The 17,933-nt window shown below is 41.1% G+C and overlaps 1 protein-coding gene across 6 annotated transcripts in view; it reads right to left on the bottom strand.

The window, feature by feature from the left end:
• Positions 1-17,933, bottom strand: part of arfgef1 (ADP-ribosylation factor guanine nucleotide-exchange factor 1 (brefeldin A-inhibited)) — a 49,121-nt gene that overhangs the window by 28,146 nt on the left and 3,042 nt on the right. For all 6 annotated transcript variants that reach the window (XM_058376433.1, XM_058376435.1, XM_058376434.1 and 3 more), the window contains exons 2-5: positions 3,840-3,870; positions 2,601-2,757; positions 2,033-2,179; positions 77-256 (exon numbers count right to left, since the gene is read on the bottom strand). In XM_058376433.1, the coding sequence (XP_058232416.1) occupies positions 77-256; positions 2,033-2,179; positions 2,601-2,757; positions 3,840-3,870 (515 nt within the window). The remainder of the gene's footprint in view (positions 1-76; positions 257-2,032; positions 2,180-2,600; positions 2,758-3,839; positions 3,871-17,933) is intronic.

Genomic DNA, 17,933 nt, shown 5'->3' with positions numbered 1-17,933 from the left:
AATCAAGAAGAAAGAAGAGGTTAGATCAAGGCCACGTTGCGAGCGGATATTTCGGCTGGTTTGAGGTGTGACTCACGGCCTGGTTCTCCATGCGGGCGAAGATGACGTTGAGCATCTGGGTGAGGGTGGCTTTTGCGGTCGTCTGGTTGATGAGGTTCTTGCTGGCCAGGTAGATGTTGTAGCACGTCCTGACGGCCTGCAGCACCGTGCCCTCGTGGATCTCGATGTGCTGGGAGGTCACCGCCGTCAGCAAGGCCTGGGGACGAAGAAGGAAGAGACATTTATCAGTCTATCACACACGACTAGGAATTACAGTGCCTTGCAAAAGTATCTGCACCCCAGACATTCCATGCTTAATATTAATCAGTCATGATGTGCTTCATTTTATGTGAATGTGTACAATGATAGAAAGATGTCATCACTCTAAGTGATCAAATTATGAATTAAACAATCAATCATGTTGTTGTTCTGTTCGGGGTCGTCACACTGGATCATTTGGTCCCCATGTATTTTTTTCCCTGACGCAACCCTCCCATTTTATCCGGGCTTGGGACCAGCACTGGGAGTCAACTCTTCAAGTGGCTGGGTTGGCCGGGATTCGAACCCGGGTCACAGCAATGATGGCGCGGGATCCTGCTGCTGGACCACCAGGAAGCATCATAAATCACCTTGAATTGATCTGACTAATTCTGAATTTTATTTAATTTATTTTAAATAAAATAAAATAAAATAAAATATTAATTAAAGAAATTAACAAAAAAATGTACAAATATTAACCAAAAAAAATTTAAATAGCTGTAAAAAAATATCCTCTATCACAACAAACATCTAACTTAAAGGTAAAATGAAATAACATTACTTAAAGATGCCTCGGATTAGGTTACATAACAAACCGCCTGAATATTTGCACATATCCTCAGGTTACTAACACCACAACTGGCTCAGTACTATTACCCGGACCAGTGCAGCCCCTACATCATCCCTACGTCACTCCCTTATGTCCCTTTCATTGCGGATCACATGACTACAAGGCTTTTTACCACATCCTGGGAACGTATATATATATCCTATATGACAGACTGCGTTCTGCATTCCTCAGTCTGCTTAAACAATAAAGCTAGTCTTGTCCAGTGACTGTACAAATTTGTCAGTAGGAGTATTTCAGGTTTGGGCAGTTCTTTATAAAAAGGCGAGGTGTGTGTGTGCGCATGTGTTTGTGTGCCCACGCATCGGCTTCCCGTGATGTGACTGGCTTTGGCTTTTAGTTCTGCTGTCAGTGCAGGAACTGCTGGAGTCCCTGCTTCAGTCGGATCACAACGTACACCGCGGCAGCATAAACCACTGTAGCATCTAGGAATAGCTGAACATTTACTCTCTTTCTTACTCTTCTTTCTCTCTACAGTAAGAAGATACAGTTATAATGACAAATACATGATGATTCAATACACTGTTGCTCCGATACGAATCGGCTCGGTACGATTCGATTCGTGTTCGATTCAGTTTAAAAAATAAAAGGTTTTCCACCCTGGGAAAGTCTTCATGACAGACACAGCTTCTAGATAATGTGGTAAGTGATAACAGGAAGTGACTTGTATCAGGTATCGTGGGTGGATTTTATGGCAGTGCTGCAAGTTTAGCAACTAGCAGAGCATTTGTTGAGATTTCCTGCTGAGCTCTTGTTGGAACTGAGGCATATTTTTTGCTCTCTCTCTCTCTCTCTCTCTCTCTCTCCTCACCCCCCACCCTCTGGCTCCATCCCTCCCTCTTTCTCTCTCTCCACGTTGATGTATGAATCTTTCCCGATTTGAAACTGGTCTATTGTTAAAAACAAACAAAATGAAACTGAACTGAAGGAAACCAGTATCACTGACCCCCCCAAAAACATAATACACTATATCCCATAAACACCAAACTTTAACTGAGATCAGCTCTTTCGCAACCAGACGTTATTAAAACCCGTAAAACCTTGCCTCGTTTTACATATACACTCCACCGGAGTGGAATAAAGTCTAAAAGTAGAAGCTGCTTGAACCTTTATGATCTGAAGCTGAACTCCCTCGTCGGTCTGCGGGCCCTGGAAGCAGCCGCAGATCGTCTCGATGATCCTGTCGATGAGCTTCTTCCCCGGCGCGGTGCTGTCCGGGGTGCTGCCCGTCAGGTGCCCATAAGCTATGAGTTTCTGTAGGAGTCAAAGGCACAGGAGCGAAACCTTAAAGCCGGCACAACCAGTATACGCTTACGATATCTAGTGGTTCAGTGGATGAGCCGCTAATCCGTACTTCAACTTATTACTGATTACTGAGATCAGCCAATCATGTGACAGCATGTCGAGAGTGGGTGTTCCTTTTTCTGGTAACTGAGATATCCACTAGCTTAGTGGTTAAGGTGTTGGACTACTGAACAGAGTTCGAATCGAAGCTGCCACTCTTGGGCCCTTGAGCAAGGCCCTTAACGTCTGCCAAATGCCAGAAATGTAAATGATTGGCTTATTGTGATAAAACTCTCTGAAATACACCGTTTGCCGCTTTGCAGTAGGAGAGATGTTTATTTTGTCTGAACCCTGTGACATGTTAGCAACAGGCTCTGAAGATCTCACTGACCTGTAAACAGTCTAGTGACGTGCTGACGATGCGGGGACATTTGGACTGACAGGCTAACTCAAACGGCAGGAAGTACTTATCCGCTTCGATGAAGGTGGTCTTGGATTTGATGGGAGGCAGGGTACTGGAACCCGACTTGCTCTCTCCTGCAGGGGGGCTAAACGAGAGAAGAAAACGAAATGGAACGGACTGCGTCAACAGTCTGGGGCAGAGCAGTCGAGCGGAGCGGCAATCTTTACAGAATTAAATGGTGGATGGGGAAGAAAAAGGAAGCTGGAAGGGAAGTGGGATAAGAATGAGAATGAGAGAGAAAGGGAGGAAAAAAGGTGAGAGACAGAGGAACAGTGGAGGAATCAGAACAGGAGGGAAAGATGACCTAGCCTTTCTTCTCTTCACTCATCAACTCTCCATCACTCCCTCCCTTTCTCTCCTCTCTTTCACGCTCTCTAACTCTCTCTCACTCTTCCCCCTCTGTATTTCCCTCTTTTTTCCTCTCGCCTACCCTCTTTCTCCAATTCTTTCCCTCTCCTTCACTCTTTCACCATGTCTCTTTATCCTTCTCCCTCTCTCTTTCTTTCTCCCCATGTCTCTCTCTCTCTCTGTCTCCCCCGTCTCTCTCCTTCTTTCTTTCCGTCCTTCTTTCACCCCTGCAACTTTCACACTGTCTCAATATCCCGCTCCCTCTGTTTCTCTCTCTCTCTCTTTCACTCATTTCTTCCCTCTTTCATCCCTCAAACCTTTACACTGTCTCTTTATCCTTCTCCCTCTGTCTCTCTCTCCCTCCCTCCCCTGTCTCTCTTGTTCACTCTTTCCTTCCCTCTTTCATCCCTGCAACTTTTACACTGTCTCTTTATCCCTCTCCCTCTGTCTGTTTCTTTCTCTCTCCCTCCCCCTCTGTCTAAACTTTCACACTGTCTCTTTATCTCTCTCTCTCTCTCTCCCCCCTCTCCTTTATCCTCACTCATTAATCCGGTGACAGAAGGATTTGCCCCGTCACGTTTTTAATTGTTGGAAATGGAGCTTTAACTGGATCACCAGGGAGTAGAAGACAGCTGAACCTCATCCCTGTTTTAAAAAAGATGAGTGGAAATCTATCTTCATGTTAAAATAAGAAAAAGAGGGATTTAAGATATATACGAGGGTAAGGAAATGTGATGTGAGAAAAAAGACGTCAAGCTGTTGTATTACAATTATGCCATTTGAGAGGAAAAAAACAAAACACATCCAAGCTTCGCTCACCTTAATTTCTCCGATTCTGCTTTTATTTCCTCTGCAGAAGACAGAAAACACGAGAGACACAGGATCAGCAACAAATAAAGCAAATAAAATGTTCAGTGACACAAAAGCATTCAAACCAAATCAACAGAGACGTTCCTGCATTTTCTCTTCTCCCAATTTCAGCTCCTCATGACTTGTTTGTTTTATTTGATTGATTGATTGTTTGTTTTCGAAACTACCTGAACGCAGAACTGAATAAAATACCGTAGCGAGATATCAGACGTGACGGATGCTACAGAGAGAAAGATCGCGATACGGCGCTTAGGATTCCACACCGATGTTCTGGCTCGGGCTGTGTGTTTATGCTGCGAGCGACTTCACAGATGGAAAGCCATGAAAAGCTCAACTCAAGAGAAGGATTCACAGGGAGGTGCGAAGAGACAGAAGGAAGAGAGGGAATGAGACGAAGGCCTCCGATTCGAACTGAAATGAAATCGATGAAAAGCGCTTGACGGCTGTCTTCACGGACAAAGACGGGATTTAATTAGGCAGAGATTTCCGATGCGGCTTCTGCACGCGGTGATCGTCAGCCCGAGGATTCCAGCGATGGAAAGAGAAAGGTCAGCTGTCGAAGTCTGAGAGTCTGAGTAACACGGCAGTACAGAGATCAGGGCCTGACCTCAGCCTGGACGCAGGTAGAGCAGTAGTCATTACCCGGGTCAGAGGAGGCCGATATGACAGAAATATCATATTGTGATACGTCAATGTATTTCATAGATACAGTATATGTGATTACAATATGTACAGCCATAAATAAATAAATAAAAAAAATAAAAATTATTCATATATTAAAATTCATATATAAACATTAACAGAAATATATAATAGTTTTTTTTAAAGTGATGTTAGTTATTTTGAAACTTTTTTTTTAACAGATTTATTTATTTATTTACTTATTTATTTGCAAGAATTGACTGGAGGCAGCAATCTGTCATTCAAAATACAATATGTATTATACAGCAACAAGCAACAAAATAAATATACATCATATATAGAACATAAAACATAAAATTCTATAGCAAAATCAATATTATATATATATATATACATACACACACACACACACACACAACATTGTTGCTTGTTGCTTATTGTATTTTATTAAAACTTTATTAACATTTTTAATGACAAATCAGCTGCCTTCAATCAATTATCGCAAATAAATAAATAGATCTGTAAAAAAATCCTAAATTTTAGCATCCGTTTAAAAAAAAACAATTAGAGGTTTTACAAATTGTTACAATTTTTTTTTTTACAAACAAATTTATGATCAATAAAAAAATACAAAAATAATAAATTCCACTCAACTTTTAACATCTTCCGAGATTAAAGACTTCAAACCAGTAGAAAACTTATTATATGAAATAATTTTATAATTAAATAATATTAAATCAGCCGCCTGCATCAGTTTGTTAGAAATCAAATGAAATCAGCTAGTTCTAACCGGTTTGGAAAATAAATAAATAAATAAATAAATAAATAAGTAAATGTAATAATAATAATAACTATTATTATTAATAATAATAATAACAATTCTAAAAATATTTAACACCTAACAATCATTATACTAAGATAAAAATTATTTCTACATTAACATTCTTTAAAAAATTTGCAAAATTGTACTAATTATCCGTTTGCAGAGAAATGAATATTAAAGAAACGAAAAATTTTTTATCAACATTTATGAACATATATATTTATACATTTTAAACTCCTTATAATGTGCATCTCTTTATCTAAAACACTTTTATCTCCGTCTCAGTTTTAAGCTGTAGTATGAATAATTTTTTTACTATTTGAAAAGGCACATAAATTGTTTTGCAGGCAGTTTGTTTGCAATCTTAGGTATCAAGATAAGTATTGTGTAAAACATCGTGTCCTTAGCGATTATCTGGTGTGTGTGTGTGTGTGTGTGTGTGTGTGTGTGTGTGTGTATGTATATAAGCTGTCTCCTCCAACACTCTGGTCACGTATTGAATCTGTCACTTTAATTGCATTTCCCATAGTGCAGAACTCTCATTCCTTTCTAAATCAGGAGGCTTGTAACGCGTTTTTATTGAGCACATACACTACATTTCTCTTCTTGTTGTATTCTACATGTTTATAAACTAGATGCTGACACGCTGTAGCATCTCTCGCCGGTCCTCGTCAAAATCCAATGAAACTGAGCTGCTTTTTCGTTCCTAAGCCAGCGCGCCGAAGCCGTTTCAGACAGAATGCTCGGTGTTTAGAGACATTAACCTGTTATTGCTAAATATATTATTCATTAAGAGAACCTGTTAAAGTTTAAATCATAATGTGGGGCGGTTTGGGAACAAATCCATCTCATTAGAAAATGTGATTCTGCAACTGGGAAAAGAAACACGACATGGTTTCCGCTTAAAGTGAACAATAAAATGTTGTGCTTTTAAAAATAAATCAACTCCTTGCCGTCTGCTACGGCTTTAACAGCTAAGATCCTAAGGTTCTGAGAGATCCGGTGCACTCGGGACATTCACGGGATCGTTTTAAACTGCGCTCGGAAGCCGGAAGTTCTGACGAGATTCCATGTCAAGATAACTACAGCTACTGAGTTCTGCACATTTTTGCATCAGTTATGACAGGCACAATGACAAAGACAAATGATTCCTTAAAATGATTCCTTAAATAATTGTTTAGACCATTCCTTAACAAACTTGATATGTTTCTTCAGTCCCTTGAATTGAATCTTTTTTCATTTCCTGACTTACTCATGACAGGCACAGTGACAAAGCCAAATGATTCCTCAAATGATGCTGCAAATGATTCCTTAAAATGATTCCTTAAATAATTGTTTAGACCATTCCTATAACCTACTGGATACGTTTCTTCGGTCCCTTGAATTTAATCTTTTTCATTTCCTGACTCACCCATGACAGGCGCAGTGACAAAGCCAAATGATTCCTCAAATGATTCTGCAAATGACTCTTCAAACCACTCCTATAACATACTTGATATGTTTCTTCAATTTCTTTGAATTATGATCTTTTTTATTTCCTGACTCAGTCATGACAGATACAGTGACAAACCCAAATGATTCCTCAAATGACTCCTCAAATGATTTATCAGACCATTCCCACAATGTACGATGCACTTCTTCAGTTCCTCGACTTGCAGATCTTCACATTTCTTGACTTAGTTATGTCACTGCACAGCAACAAATCCAAATGATTCCTCAAACGATTCCTCAAATGATTGCTCCAATAAATGGAGAAAGAAAGTGAGGTATAAGTGTGGATTCATCATATGACCTCTCATAAGAGGAGGTACCTCTGATGAAAGTATGCAGCTAGAGCAGTTAGCTCGCTTTGCTAATCTGCCAACGAAGCACTTCTCCAGTCCACTTCAGAGAAAAAGAGATCACATCATACACATGCTTACTGAGTTTCTGGAACTGCTATATGAACCACTGGCTTTGAGCTGCAGGAGAAACCAAATTCTCTTCTTATCCACACACACACACACACACACACAACACTGCAGCCTTGGCAGCTCTCCAGCACTCACATTAACAGCCAAATGATGGAAGAGAATACACACACACACACACACACACACACACTAAAAATCTACTGTGTCAGGCCAAGGCTTTAAGAGTTCTTCAAGGCCCTGCATGCAACATGACTGATAACAATAACAAAATCCACAGCCACGTACACAATGCCAAGAGGAACGTCCCTTCCGTAGCTTGTCATGTTGCCAAGAAACCAGAACCTGCAAAGCCTCCTTTCCTGAAGTCCCAAAGTGGAAAACAATCAGTTATGCATCATTTGCATTTATTCTACTGTGTGTTGTTCTTTTAGCCAATGCTGGCTGTTAGAGATACTCATTTCACTTGGCTCATAAATAATCATTATAAACAATTTAATCATACAGAATAAATACATTTAAAAAAAGACAAGAAACTGAAGATTTCTAGTTTTCAGGTCCAGGAGGGAAGTTAAAGGAGAAGTTCACATCCAGAACAAACAGCTACAAATAATTTCCTCACCCCCTCATCATCATGTCTTTCTTTCTTCAGTCGTGAATAAATGATGTTTTTTGGAGGAAAACATCACAGGATTTTTCTCCATATAGTGGACTTTGATGGTGCCCACGAGTCTGAGCTTCCAAAATACAGTTTAAATGCAGCTCCAAAGAGCTCTAAACCTCGGTCCCAGCCCAGGAAGAAGGATCTTATCGAGACACACCATCGGTCATTTTCTTAGAAAAAGTAAAAAATTTTATACTTTTTAAGCACAAAAGCTCGTCTAGCGCTAACTCTGGGATGCATGTCCGCGACACTACGTACTACGTCTGAAGGTCATGTGTGATGTAGGCGGAGCTACAGACCTAGTGTTTACTAGTGTGGAGAAGGAGGAGCTCCGCCTACGTCACGCGTGACCTTGTAGACGTGATTACGTAGTACGTAGCATCGCGGACGAGCTTCCCGGACCTAGAGCTAAACAAGATTTGTGGTATTTTTTTTTTTTCTAAGAAAATGACCGATGGTGTGGCTAGATAAGATCCTTCTTCCTGGGCTGGGATCGAGGTTTAGAGCTCTTTGGAGCTGCATTTAAACTGTATTTTGGAAGCTCAGACTCACGGGCACCATCGAAGTCCACTATATGGAGAAAAATTCTTCCAAAAAACATCATTTCTTTACGACTGAAGAAAGAAAGACATGACGACGAGGGGGTGAGGAAATTATTTCTAGATGTTTGTTCTGAAATCTTTGTCCTTTAATATTCCTAGCTGTGTGGTCAGGAACTGCTTGGAGGCAGTGGCAATCGCAACACGTTTTTGATATTAAAACTGAAGAAAGAGATTTTTTATTTTGGAGGTAAATAAGCAGAAGAATCAAATAATACATCTGAATAATGAGCAGAAAATAAACAAATCATAAAATGAGCACTTTGTGTCCCACTGGATGGAGTAGTTAGACAAACCAGTCCAACTTCGCTGTCAAAACCGTCAGACATTTTGCTGTCAAACCTGCCAAAGTCGATCTTCTTCCCTTTCTCTCTCTCTCTCTCTCTCTCTCTCTCTCTCGTGTCTGAATTATAAAGCTGATAGATGTGAAACATCACCAAAATCTCATTTCTTCTCCAAATGTCATCCTGCTCAAGGCGCACTGCCCTCTCCACCGCACAAGAGCAGCGTCTATTCACCTGTTCAGGTCCATTTGAAACTCAAAGGGGCGTGAGATAGACGCTTGACAACCTCTACCCCCCCCCCCTTTCTCCTCCCCCCCGTCACTTAAAGGAAGTGCTTTCCTGTTCTTTCTCTAAGGTGTAAATTTGAGTGATCGTGGAAAAAGGAAGAAAAAATAAAATAAATAAATAGCGAATGTCTCCTGTGGTTCCGGTTCTCGTTCGCTTCAGTGCATAGCTTTGACATTTAACGGAGGAGGAAGAAGATAAACAGGCAGCTTTGTGTTTGAGTGGAAAAAAAAAAACGTGACACACGTCCCAGAGGTGTTAGTAAATGAGATGCTTGAACCGGTCTCACCTTCACGTAAGTTCGAGCTCACGCGGGACGGTTTTATCTCTCGAGTTAATTCAATAAACTCGACAGGCTGGCAGCCTGGAGAGCGACCTGCAGTCACCAATGTTTTACACTGAACATCAATTAGCCAATGAGCCCACACCACACACACAGTCTGCTACATCTCCATCTTCAGGGGAAAGATAAACAGCAGGTCCAGGCGAAAGCAGCGCAGTGCGCCACGAGAGGAGCAGCTGGGAAAGCAAAGAGGGTAAACACACACACTACACACACCACACACACACACACACACACACACACACCTCGGCTACAGCAGCCCAGCCTGCTGCCTCTGTAACGAATCAAATGCCAACCTGTCAGTCCAAACACGAGTGTGATAATGAGACAGCAGGAAGCAAAGAGCTGGGCTTTCTCTCTCTTCCCTCTCGTCAATGTTAAAGCAATGGAATGGTGCGGAAAACAAAAAACATATGCATTGATGAGAGCTCAAAGGAATACGACCAGACTGGTTTGATGCTACGGTAGCGCAAATAAATGACTCTGTACAGCTGAAAAGCATGTCAGGAAAGCAGAGTCTACATCAGGTTAATCAGACAGCAGTCCTAAGCTGAAGGGCTTTTAATGGATTTGTGCTTTCAGCTTGAACAAAGACTAAATCTCTGCGCTGAAGCCGAGCTGAAACCACAAGGGGGGAACGCTGTGACATCCTGCTCTTTTCTTTTCCTTTCATGCGCTTGCTTGAGTAAATAAATATCCAGGATGATGCCATTCTTTGTAGCAGCTGGGCCTAGATATTGAAGTCCCCTGGTATTAAAAGTTATCACCTTGTTCGGATAACTGGCACAAAGCAGTCCGGGGAAAGAATATACAGTCCACAGAGCGACACGCAGGCGAAACCGCTGACTAACAAGCGGAGGTGTATGCCGAGGCTCGGCTCGGAGCTCTGCTGTGTTTCTACTGTTCTCCTGAGGGAAGGGATGTGATGCATTCAGTCAACTGGACCGAAGAACCGAGCGCTCTCCAGGAGTCGTACAGGAACAGGCTGTGGACTAATAAGTAAAGAAAACGACGCAGAGCTGCTGTTACACAAAACCTAACACCTTCTGACCAAGCCAATACAACAAATCAACAGAGATATGCTAGAAACTGTATTTATTATCCATATAGGTGTACACAAACAAACCAACATGGAAACTCATACTGGCATGAATTTTTCATTCTCTGTGCTTAAAAAAAAAAAAAACCCAAAACAGACCAGCACAAAATTTTCCGCAAGATTCTGCGTGTCTATATCGGTCTACATCACACACACCACACACCCACAGCATAGCAGCTGAAGCTGAATGGGAATCGATCCTGTAACCTTTCGGTCTCCTATGAGCAATTTTACTATTATTATAACATAAAGCAGAGATGCTTTCGAGAAACTGGGTTTAGTCGAGGAACAGGAAGTGCAGATTCCGTCACGTATGAGGATGTTAAGACCTCATGATGGCGTGGCATCAAAATGCCAAGGCGATCTGATGGTGCATTACTAAGCGTTAAGTGTTTTATAAAGGGTTATTACAGCTTTAAGCAAGTAATGGTGGTTGATGTGTTCCCAATGTCTTCTCGCTCGCTGCTCATCCTCGGTGTCAGAGAGAGACTAGTGCTATTCGGGGTTCAGTCATGATTCAATCCATTTGATTCATATTAATGGCTTCATGATTCAGTTTGATTCAATTAATGAGACTGGTTTCACAATTCAATCCACTTGATTCACATTAATGGCTTCATGATTCAGTTTGATTCAATTCATGATACTGGTTTCACAATTCAATCCATTTGATTCACACTAATGGCTTCAGTTTGATTCAATTCATGATGCTGGCTTCATGATTCAATCCATTTGATTCACATTAATGGCTTCATGATTCAGATTGATTCAATTCATAAGACTGGTTTCACGATTCAATCCATTTGATTCACATTAATGGCTTCATGATTCAGTTTGATTCAATTCATGATACTGGCTTCATGATTCAATCCATCTGCTTCACATTAATGGCTTCATGATTCAGTTTGATTCAATTCATAAGACTGGTTTCACGATTCAATCCATTTGATTCACATTAATGGCTTCATGATTCAGTTTGATTCAATTCATGATACTGGCTTCATGATTCAATCCATCTGCTTCACATTAATGGCTTCATGATTCAGTTTGATTCAATTCATGATACTGGTTTTATGATTCAATTCTATTTGACTCACTGGCTTCACAATTCAATTCTATTTGATTCCTGATATTTGTTTTAACAAATCAATTCATTTCGACTAATGATTCTGGCTTCACAATTTAATTCAGGTCAATTAGATTCATGATACTGGCTTCATGATTCAGTTCAATTCTTGACACTGACTTCATGATGTTTGAAAGCTACTGAAGAGCTGTTTTTAAATGGTTATAACATTGTTGTAGAAACCTATAACCAATAACACGTCGGTCCTTTTCAGACGCTTCACAATTCGTAGGTTTTCCATGAAAGAGCTCACGTGACTGAATCACGTGACTAGCTTCGCATTAGATGTAGAATTAACATGACACTGATGTCCATGATGTGACTCTCATGTCCATGGTGCATGCTTGTGTGTGTGAGAAATGAAACATATATGTATTTGCACAGTCATATTTTTTTCGCACTGTAATCTTCCCGAGCTTTCAACACTTCTGAAGAAAGTTAGAGCCGACCTCTGGACAATTTTTACCTAGACTATGAACTTCACAAAGTTCACAGAGTGTAACCGTCACACACCGTAACTCAAAATGATGTCTTGGTCCTGTTTGGAGCAGATGAAGGTGAATACGATGAGGCTTGGGCTTGAGCCACGTCTGGAACGGCAGACTACTGCTGACTGGATGTTTTTATGGCAGAAAACACATTATGAAGATTTGGGCTTAAGACGCCGTTATGCCGGAGAAAAATAATCAAGTTCAGCCGCTTTACGTCCGCTGACTCCTTAAATAAACGTCGAAAATCATACTAACCAGAAACAAACATCAGAAAGAGGGCAGTGTGAATAAAACTTATAATGAAGCAACACCTTCTGACTAATGAGGACAGCGCTGTGGTACAATTCAAATGCTAACCATTTTGGACTTTCATCATTCCCACTACACTCTCTGCAGTTCATTTTCCACTCCGCGGTGCATGATGGGACAGTTAAATGTCTCCCGTGATCAATGTGCACTACTTTTATTCCTAGTTCTCGGTGGGAACACGCTAGACGCTGATGTACGCTCAGAGACGGTACGAGCGCAAGCAAGCGATTTGAGACAGCGCTTATAAATTTCCGGGCCTTTTCCGCTGCGTTTGCTTCCTGTTGGGAATGAGAATTTAGGTGCTTTCTCCGACAACACGCTCTGTTGCTATAACCTTCAACATCCTCGCTGTCCAAATCGGTCCGTCACGTGCGGTCGATAGAAATTATCCTGCTAGCATTATCGGTGCTTTGGTGCTGCTGTCAGCGTTGCTCTCACTAGCGGTCACATACGAGGCACGGTGTCTGTACAGCGCCTCTGCAATCAAATAAGCCTTTTTACATATTTCAAAAACTGAGACGCCTTCCTGGAACCTTTGCGTCTAAACGCAAACAGGACGACCCAGGCGCTGTATCGATCTTCTGGGAACATGTACAGACTCTGGACGCTGGAATCGGTCAGACTTTCACCAGATAGAGTAGAAACAAAAGCATCACAAAACCACTTGTGCCTTGTTCAGGGGCCCAGCAGTGGCACCTGGGATTCAAGCTCACAACCTTCTGATCAGTAGTCCAACATCTTAACCACTAAGCTAACACATCCCCTGACATTTATCCTAATCAAGCAACTGAGTGCTTGTTTAAAAGTGATAGTTTGGCAACTTTATGGTCATTAGTCCAGCATCTCAACCGCTGAACTACCAAAAGTTATCACAGTGAACCACGGGTTATTGTACATTATTACAGCTGGACAAATTGTTACCCTGGTCAACCAGGACGATATCTCATAAGGTAGTAGCCTGGATCACGATTCACGACTCAAAGGATATAGAGAATGTACACTGATCAGGCATAACATTATGACCACCAGCCTAATATTGTGTTGGTCCCTCTTTTGCTGCCAAAGCAGCCCTGACCCGTCATGCACTGTGTATTCTGACACCTTTCTATCAGAACCAGCATTCAGCAATCTGAGCAACAGTAGCTCGTCTGTTGGATCGGATCACACGGGCCAGCCTTCGCTCCCCACGTGCATCAATGACCCTTGACCGTCCATGACCCTGTCACTGGTTCACCGTTGTTCCTTCCTTGGACCACTTTTGATAGATACTGACCACTGCAGACCGGGAACACCCCACAAGAGCTGCAGTTTTGGAGATGCTCTGATCCAGTGGTCTAGCCATCACAATTGTCCCTTCGTCAACCTCGCTCAAATCCTTACGCTTGTCCATTTTTCCTGCTTCTAACACATCAACTTTGAGGACAAAAAGTTCACTTGCTGCCTAATATATCCCACCCACTAACAGGTGCCATGATGAGGAGTTTAAGAATAATAATAAACAGATCTCTGGAATGACCCTAGAAATGCTCCTCCAGTGCCCTGTGTAAGGTTACATGAGTTGAGCCTACATCTGGGCATTTTCTCTACTCTGTATACAATTGATCCAGCTTGATAATTAGTTTCAGGAGCTGAAAAGGTGAAGATCCGGTGTTCCCTCTTGCATCCACACACACTCCGTAATCGGCAGCTGCTCACGGTTAAGGAGGAGGTGGAAAAGCGTCTGTGTGGACTGTGAAGCAGAAGCTGCAAAGCAGCAATTACACTTGGACAGACGAGGCAACATGTGGGTTGTGAAAGTGCACTCGTATGTGGTGTGGATAATTACACTGCTGCTGCTAGAAGAATGTTTTGGGATGTCTTTTTTATTTAAATGCACATGCTCATATACATATGTATGTGTGTATGTGTGTGTGTGTGTGTGCGTCTGCAGACGCTCAAATAATGTTAAATTTACTACGTCTAGAATGATTACACTGAGCTATAAAGCAGCAGCCAGACCACACAGTGCCGTCCTTTTCTTTCTGGCTAAAGATTAACAGCGGAGTAAAAGCAAACTGACCGGCATCTGTCCACACACACACAGTCTCGTCGACATCTTTATTGTTTACCCTGTAGTGCCTCTATTGTAGTGATTCGAGGTTAGGCTCCAGCCGTGTTTCCCGTCGGCTCCGTGTCGTCTAACGCTCCCCTGAGCCTGCGATTCGTGTTGATTCAGTTTTTCTCATTAACTTGTGCTGAAAGTATGATTAATTCATCACGCCCTGGAGATCGGATGAAATACAGTAGCTGGGCGATGGTGCATTATTTATCCCGTGTGACAACAAACGTGTCTGCAGTCTCCAGATTTTCACCAGTTAATAAAGCCGATATAAAAATATTTTACACGCCTTCACTAACAAACGTTCCGTTCAGTTCTGGTCAGCAATGCCGTGTGATTAAGTTAGGAAAGGGCTACGGCTAGCAGCCGAGGTAACAGCGCGACATGTTTACAACAGCAGCGGATTACACAGCCAGAGGGTTTTCGGCGTCCCCCGAGAGAAGAAACGGAGGTTGCTCTAGCACGATTTAGGACGGGTCCAGAGGGACCAGGTTTGCGAAATCCAACCTACATTTTTGGGTGATGATGAAACCTGTTAAGATGTGGATTGGTTACCAGCCATCTGATCAACATTTTGGATTTCTAAAGGGGAAAGATTTGTGAAAGAAGACGGCTTTAATCGTCACATATACGTTACAGCATGGTGAAGTCGTGTTCTTTGCATATCCCGGATTTTTAGGATGTTGGGGTCAGAGTACAGAGTCAGTCATGATACAGTGCCCTTGAACTAGGAAGTGTTAAGAGCCTTGCTCAAAGGTACAACAGTGCAGGTTATTGGTGCTGGAGCTTGAACCCTGATTCAGTAACCCAACTGTTGAGCCATCACTGCCCTTAGGTTTTCTAGTTAGGAAGCTGAGGTCAGAGCACAGGGTCAACTATGATAGGATAGAGCAAGGTGCATTCTCAGGAGCAACTATGATAGGATAGAGCAAGGTGCATTCAACAGTCATCCAAGGCTCATTGATGCACGTGGGGAGTGAAGGCTGACCCGTGTGATCCGATCCAACAGACGAGCTACTGTTGCTCAAATTGCTGAAGAGATTAATGCTGGTCCTGATAGAAAGGTGTCAGGATATACAGTGCATGATGGGTCAGGACTGTTGTGGCAGCAAAAGGGGGACCAACACAATATCAGGCAGGTGTTATGCCTGATCGGTGTGAAAAGTGGAATACTTTTCTTCGCAGGAAGTTGAGGGTCAGAGCACAGGGGCAGCTATGATACAGCACCCCTGGAGCAGAGGGGGTTAAGGGCCTTGCTCAATTGCCCAGGAGTGGCAGCTTGGCAGTGCTGGGGCTTGAACCCTTGATCTTCCAATCAATAACCCTTACATCTGATCAGGGTCTTCGGAATCAATCTAAATGGTCGTCACAGCCTCTAGTAAAGACCCCTGCTGTTGAAACGAAGGTGATTCTCTCATCCCCCTCACCCTGTTGCATGAGATACTGAAACCCAGTGTGCTATTAAACTGAGTCAACATCAGCCATCGAATTCAATTCGGTATCGTCTTCGGACCACGTGCTCGGTTTAGTTAAACAGCCTTTGGATCTCTTCTCCTATAAGTTCTCCTCCATTCACACAAACTCATTTCATTTCACTCTCCTTATTCACTCTGTGCATGAACTTTAATGATGTCCTCCAAAGCCTCTCTCTCTCTCTCACTTACAGATGAATCAGACTACAATAAAAGAGTAAAAGTGACCTGAGGTTAAAAAAAAAAAAAAGAAACGACTAAACTTTACAACAGGAATGCACACCCCGAGCAGCTCATAAATATACACAAGCCGCGTATTTCGAACCTTGTTTTAGACGGTACTGAAATACGCTGGCGAGTCGAGGAAGTTTGGATCTCCGTGCCGCTGCCTTAAGAGCCGTGACACTGTTATGAATAAGACATGGAAAGACCTGCGGTGACGGAATGAAAGAGGAACGAGGTGATCAACATGACCGATGAATAATGAATGAGGATAGGCCGAGTGTTAGGATAGAATTTGTCTGCTTTATTTATTTAGAAAAATAATTAAAATAAATAAATATAAATAAATAATAATAAATGAAATAATAAATAAAATAAATAAATAAATTTAAAAAATACCAGCATCTATAGCTAACAATTATATTTGATCTAGAATACTGTGGAGAACTATTATATGTATTTAGACCATATAATCCACTATAATAAAAAAAAAATATATATATATATATATATATATATATATATATATATATATATATATATAAAATAAATATTTAAAAAATGTATTAATATTAAATTAATTAATAAAAATATTTAAAAAGTAAATATAAAAATATTTCTACTTTATAATAGATATTTCTTCATAAATATTAGAGAAAAATCCGCACACCAGAAATTCTGATGTAGTTTAAGCCTATATCTCAAATTCTGATCTCTAAAATGTGTAGACATGCATCCTGAGAAGAAAAAACAAAGAAAGAAAGGGGGGAGAAAAAAAAAAGCATGCGCTTTCCCTGTTTTGTAAGAGCTCATTGTGTTGATGAACAAAAGAAGCTCTGAGAGTCTCAGGTTCAGCGCTGTAATCTATAGGGTACCTGACCCCGATTAAAGGGACCGTGTCACCTGGACGGGTGGCAGTGGAAACGGCCGTCCTTCACTCAGACGATTCCTGAATTGAAGGCATTTGTTTCGACAAAATGAAGCACGCATACGCAAAACAGTTCGGAATCTCCTTCTTCTGAACCATTTTCCAGTCCGGCTTTTGTATGATGAGATGTACTAGGAAGCAAATCATGTGAAAAAAAAAAAAAAAACAGGAAGTGATTATACGTCAAATATATTGTTTAGAAAGGAACTGAAGTTGAAAGGAACGGAGTAGAGAAGTACGAGATGAGAGCATTAAATAAACAATGGAGACCAAAAAAATCATTAAAAAAAATAAACAAAATAAATATTATTTTTAAATATTTTATTCAAATAAAATAAATGTTTTTTATTATTATTGAACTTTTTTTTTTTTAAATAATAAAACTAATATATGTTAAAATAAATCTTGTTTTCCAATATTATGTTTATTTAAAATATAAACCAGGATGTTTTTATTTATACGGATAAAACGGAGGGAAAAAGTATATTTTAAAAAGATTAATGTATGTAAAAACCTCTCATTAATGATCAAAATCATACAGCGCTCACGGGACTGAGATTTCAGCGAGCCACTGATTTGGATTCGTGACTTTTATGACATCATAACTCACTTGGGAACACCTTGGTATCTCACTTGGTCTGACTTTGAAACCATTAGTGTGACATCACCGGTTTTCTAACACCACTCCAGATTGGATCGCTGTCACGCCCCTAATTCACAAGTAACTCATTAACTCCAACCCTGTGCA

The sequence above is a fragment of the Hemibagrus wyckioides genome, linkage group LG23 (genome assembly GCF_019097595.1).
Source record: "Hemibagrus wyckioides isolate EC202008001 linkage group LG23, SWU_Hwy_1.0, whole genome shotgun sequence".
NCBI classification, from domain to species: domain Eukaryota; kingdom Metazoa; phylum Chordata; class Actinopteri; order Siluriformes; family Bagridae; genus Hemibagrus; species Hemibagrus wyckioides.
The sequence above is the reverse complement of the archived record's forward strand: the minus strand, read 5'-3'. Positions and strand labels throughout refer to the sequence as shown.